Source organism: Nicotiana tabacum, unplaced genomic scaffold (assembly GCF_000715075.1).
Source record: "Nicotiana tabacum cultivar K326 unplaced genomic scaffold, ASM71507v2 Un00022, whole genome shotgun sequence".
In the NCBI taxonomy this organism is placed as follows: domain Eukaryota; kingdom Viridiplantae; phylum Streptophyta; class Magnoliopsida; order Solanales; family Solanaceae; genus Nicotiana; species Nicotiana tabacum.
Window position 1 is genome coordinate 282,020 of NW_027438260.1, and position 5,608 is coordinate 287,627.

At 34.1% G+C, this 5,608-nt stretch overlaps 1 protein-coding gene across 1 annotated transcript; it reads right to left on the reverse strand.

The window, feature by feature from the left end:
- Positions 1 to 2,074: 2,074 nt before the first annotated feature.
- Positions 2,075 to 4,515, reverse strand: LOC107805734 (inositol oxygenase 4). The gene is made up of 7 exons (XM_075248689.1): positions 4,377 to 4,515; positions 4,020 to 4,224; positions 3,238 to 3,350; positions 2,782 to 2,974; positions 2,609 to 2,687; positions 2,430 to 2,511; positions 2,075 to 2,313 (listed from the first exon to the last, which is right to left on the reverse strand). The coding sequence occupies exons 1-7, from the start codon at positions 4,473 to 4,475 to the stop codon at positions 2,287 to 2,289; spliced, it is 798 nt and encodes a 265-aa protein (XP_075104790.1). The 5' UTR covers positions 4,476 to 4,515; the 3' UTR covers positions 2,075 to 2,286.
- Positions 4,516 to 5,608: the final 1,093 nt, after the last annotated feature.

Consider the following 5,608-nt stretch of genomic DNA (forward strand, 5'->3'; position numbering starts at 1 on the left):
GGTTAATTTGGGTCGTGACACCATCCCTTCCGATACGTTCGGCAGAGTCATCCTTACTCGGTTGAACCGGGCGAGGAAGTGCCTCAATCCCTCTCCCGGAAACTGTTTAATAGAAAATATATCATCCACTCTCGCCTCAACCTTCTTGTCCCCATCATGGGCCGTTACGAACTTGTCGGCCATCTCTTCGAAAGTTTCAATGGAACGGGCAGGTAGTTGTGAATACCATATTAACGCTCCTCCTATGAGGGTTTCACCGAATTTTTTCAACAAAATGGAAGATACTTGCTCTTTGGCGAGGTCATTGCCTTTCACGACGGTAACGTAGTGAGTCACATGATCTTCAGGGTCGGCCGTGCCATCATATATCCTGAGGTAGGGTGGTATTTTAAAGGTTTTTGGTATGGCATGTGGGGCGGCATCATCACTATACGACTGCTCGACGAACCGGCTGGCGTCTCTCTTCGGCAAGAGATTTGGGGCGCCCGGTATTTTGTTGACCCCTTCTCGATGTTCTTTCATTTGATCCCGGAGTGCTTTGTTCTCATTATCCATGTCCTCCATCCTTTTCAGAATGGTTGCGAGAGTGTCGTCACCTGCATTATTAATGACATTGTGAGTAATACATGTCGTTGGAGGAGGAGGGAGTTGGTTGTGCTGCTCGTCTGCTAGTTGTACAACGCAAAGTCCTTGCATTTTCTGTAGCCGTGTCCCGAGCGGGCTTACGGAGGACGCTGGTTAGCGTGTCAGTTAGCCATGCCTCAAGGAGCCTTTTTACAGCTGGGGGTGTCTCCTCTGCCACGGATGTGGAGGCTCCCTTACCAAGAGATTTTGTAATGCTACAGTGAGGAGGAGGTGACCCATTTCGTCTAGGGGAGGCATTGAGCGTTGCGTCTTCGTCTGTTGTTTCACAACTTTCATTGATGACGTTCATGAGGTTGGTTGGGAGGTCGCTTATTTTCTCGTCCTTTCTTCTCTGTTACCTGACATATTGGGATTTGTGTACACAAAGAAAGGAGATCTTGTTCTTGCTTCTTCTTTTTTACGTTAATGATCCGTGTTATTTGTAGATCTAGAAGAAACTAAAGATTTAACTAGGAAATCCCCACAGACTCCACCATATCTGTTTGACCCAAAAACGTAAATCTCGGTTCAAATAATTAATTCTAATTAAATATAGGTTAATCTTAGTTAATAATAATTTCTTCAAATCTTGATATCAAAGAGGTAGTTGAAAAGCATTTATGAAGAATATAATAATTCCTTGAAATACACGCCTTACAACTACCAAGAACAATATCAATATGCAAGATATTCAATAAGTGTCAATTTGGTGACAGTCACGTAATTAAGGGAAATAATTTAAGCAACAAAAAGTTGAACAAAGAAAACTTCCTCCTAACAATGATTGGATGACAAATCCTCAAACAGTCGAGGATTCTTCGGATCTGGCAAGAATCTTAATGAAAAGTAAAGTCTTGTATAGAGTGAAGAATAAATCTTTTTCAAAGTGTTGTTCTTACAGGAAATGAATTTCACGTGCCTTTCCTCTCTATCTCTCTCTTCCTTCTATGTATAGGGGATCCGAAAACCCCCTAATAGTACAAATGTAAAGAATATTTACTAGAATATTCTCTTGCTGATTCCATTTTTAATACTTGCCGTTACAGCTCTATCGTCAGTATTCAACCATGACCCTTCTCGACTCTTCGACCATGATCCTCATCGGTATTTTGACTACGGCTTTCTTAGACTTCTCGACCTCGGCTAATGTGACTTCATGACCGTCTTTAAATGGTGATTTGCGGATCCTTCTCGTAGTGTTATTTTGACTTGAATATCCTAAAGGCAGATTTAACCCATACAATATCCAAGGCTGAATTCATGGGATGACTTTTCAATTATCATCTCAATTTCATTTTTGTATTCTAGTTAGTTAGATAATTCTCATACTTTCTCCTTTTAAAAAAAAAAAATCTTTATTTATTTCCTTTTCGGTAACAACAGTTTTGTATGCATAGATAATTAATAACCTGCTACTGAGAAGTTATAAAAAAGAAAGGAGATATGCATATATCCAATGCATTTATGAAGATTTCATTTATTAAAGAATTAAATAAAGAAATACATTTTCAGAAACAGAAACAGAAAAATACATGGCCAAAGCATAAACAATTTTAGTAACAGCAGTGGTGAATTTCTGGCCTATGTTTGAATATTTTACTCATTTTTATACACCTAATCCGCCACCTGGAATCCATAACTCTCTCATTACAACTAAAACAGTCACCATCTGAGCCTTGCTGGAAAATACTGCATTGCAAAGAATTGAAGGAAAAGGAAAATCCATCAGCCAATGAAAGATTTATTGAAATACATATATTATTTAAAAATTGATTTAAGTTAAAGTAGCCAATTAAAGCATTCACCTTTTCAATGAGGGAGATGTAGTATGGCTTGACCTTTTCTACATCAATTCTAACTTTGCTCTTGCTGTACAAATCGTATTTGCTGCACATATATATATAATTTTGTAAATCATCTTATAAAACTGTAATTTATACTATTCTAGAGCTATTAAAAGTGGAGAAGAACATAAATTAATTACTTGAAAATCTTAAGCCACTTCATGTTCTCTCTGTCTTCCTCATTCATCAAGTGTGTGTATACTCCTGCCCTATGTAACGCTGCAATTTTTAAAAAAATTTAATTAATTAATCCCACTTCAATAAACATTGAATTACTCAAACATTAAAAAAATAAAAAAAAATTAATATTTACCATAGAAAGAGTGGTAACGAATGACAAACAAAGCAGCAGAAGGAAGAGTAGTTCCATTTTCCTTTGCGACCAAATACATATAATCATCATGTCCCCATGACATAACAACGTTGTCAAGTCCACATCCTTCTTTGTATACACCATTCTTGGTGTTGTAAAGAGGGTTGTTTGTGTCTGGATTTTCCTTAAAGTACTGCATAGAAAAATGCACACGTTAATTAACGGGCAAAATACAAAATTGTCATTCTTCGTTGAAACTAATTGCATTTGCTGGCCAAAAGAAATATATAATACGTATATGCATATAATATACATATATACAAATCAAATACATTCTATTGTCTATTATTTTTTATAACAGTTAAAATTATAAATTTTCTTAATTAATTAATCATGTATTTTATTTTACATTTATCAAAGGAAGACATTTTAGTAGAAAATTAAAGAAAGTTTTACCTTGTGGTGAACAATTGATTCATCAAAAGCACAACCTAATGGGAACGTATCACCAACAACAGCCCATTGAGGTAGCCCTCCAAAGCTAGGAAGAAGTAGTACTTTTCCAAGATCTGTAGTCCATATTATATTGCATTATAAGAAACATAACAAAACAAAATAAAATAAAGAAAGTAATATATGCGTATGGCATAAGTAACTCGTAAAGCAGGATCAAAAGGATATAAATGGGGTATATACTAATATGCTTAATAAAAATGTACTATAAAACAATAACAAAAGTAGGTCTTAATTGTCTTGAAAATGAATGACAACAATAGTATACTCCTAATTTATATGATATACTTATCTTTCTAATTTATCCTTAAAGATTCAAATTAGAAAAGAGTTCCAAACCTTTATGCATGCACCTCTCTACAAGTGTTGCATATATAGAGGCGGAGTTAAGATTTGAACTTTATGAGTTTGGGATTATAATACTTTTAAGTTACTGGGTTCTAAATTAATAAGTTATACATATTTATTGGATTTTTTAATATAAAAACAGAGTTTGAACAAAAGCTAATGGATTCGGCCGAACCCGCAACTAACACTATGGCTCCGCCCGTCTACATACAAGTTCCGGCCCCAAAATACATCATTTCTTTTTTATTTATAAATAATTTAATTTGACATTACTCATTTTATCTTGTTTTAAACCATAAATTTTAATATAATTTTAAAGAATTTCGTATTTAATCAAATAGTGATATATAAATAGGGGTGGAGGGAGTAGCACATACCATGAATGAGGGCAGTCAAATGAAGCCAATCATCATTTGGATAGTCTTTTCTAATAGCCTCAGCAGTTTGCAATAAGTGCTCAATTTGGGGTTCGTCCAAGTCAGGGTCACTGTCATCCACCACATCATTCAATAGCTCACAGCATTCCCAAATACTCATTTCCACTTTGTCCAACTTCCCATATTTTTCCCTCATTTTCTTCACCTGATCAATTGGCAATTAATCATTTTCATAAATTGTTACTCATTCCACATTTACATTTTAAAAAAAGTTTTAGAATATGAAAAAAGATGATTAGAGAATTTTCTAAATAGTAATTTCTTTTTTTTGGTTGAAAGGCGTTTATAAGCACTTACGTAGTCATATGTTTGGTTGATGTGTTGAACTCTATAGAATTCTTCCACTGTCTTCTGTCTCTCACTTTCTGCATTATAATCCCTGTTCAACAATTTCATAGTATTAAATTAGCCTCTTTTTATTTTCTTTTTATTTTCTTTTGTAGAAGATATTTGCATAGAAAAATGCACACGTTAATTAACGGGCAAAATACAAAATTGTTATTTTCTGTTGAAACTAATTGCATTTGTTGGCCAAAAGAAATATATAATACGTATATGCATATAATATACATATATACAAATCAAATACATTCTATTGTCTATTATTTTTTATAACAGTTAAAATTATAAATTTTCTTAATTAATTAATCATGTATTTTATTTTACATTTGTCAAAGGAAGACATTTTAGTAGAAGAAAATTAAAGAAAGTTTTACTTGTGGTGAACAATTGATTCATCAAAAGCACAACCTAATGGGAACGTATCACCAACAACAGCCCATTGAGGTAGCCCTCCAAAGCTAGGAAGAAGAAGTATTTTTCCAAGATCTATAGTCCATATTATATAGCATTATAAGAAACATAACAAAACAAAACAAAATAAACAAAGTAATATATGCGTATGGCATAAGTAACTCGTAAAGAGGATCAAAAGGATATAAATGGGGTATATACTAATATGCTTAATAAAATTATACTATAAAACAATAACAAAAGTAGGTCTTAATTGTCTTGAAAATGAATGACAACAATAGTATACTCCCTCTGTCCTAATTTATCTGATATACTTATCTTTCTAATTTATCCTTAAGATTCAAATAAGAAAAGAGTTTCAGGTCGTTTAGAGAGTATTAGCCCCGAACCCCTAATTATTGCTCCCTCTATTTCATTTTGTTATTACGTAACTTGCCGGGAGAATTTGTTTTTGGTTTCAGAGTGAAATGGGACACATAGTCCTTAAAAATGGAAGTTTGAGTCGTAGGAATTGACCGTAGGTTAAATTGTGAGAAGATGACTCTGGAATGGATTTCGACGGTTTCAATAGCTCCGTAGGGTAATTTTGGTCTTAGGAACGTATTCGGATATTGAATTGGAGGTCCGTAGGTCATTTTAGTGTCAATTGGCGAAAGTTGGAAAATTGGATGATTTTTGGGAAGTTTGACCGGGAGTGGACTTTTTGATATCGGGATCGAATTCCTATTTCGAAAGTTGGAGTAGATCCATAATATCAATTATGACTTGTGTGCAAC

Excerpts from the sequence above, each read along its gene's own strand:
- LOC107805734 (XM_075248689.1), bottom strand. The coding sequence starts at position 4,475 with ATGAAATTGTTGAACAGGGATTATAATGCAGAAAGTGAGAGACAGAAG. Across the intron at positions 2,688-2,781 it reads TCGTTACCACTCTTTCTATG|CGTTACATAGGGCAGGAGTA; the intron begins GTAAATATTAAT and ends TAAAAATTGCAG. Across the intron at positions 2,314-2,429 it reads ACATCTCCCTCATTGAAAAG|TATTTTCCAGCAAGGCTCAG; the intron begins GTGAATGCTTTA and ends TTTGCAATGCAG.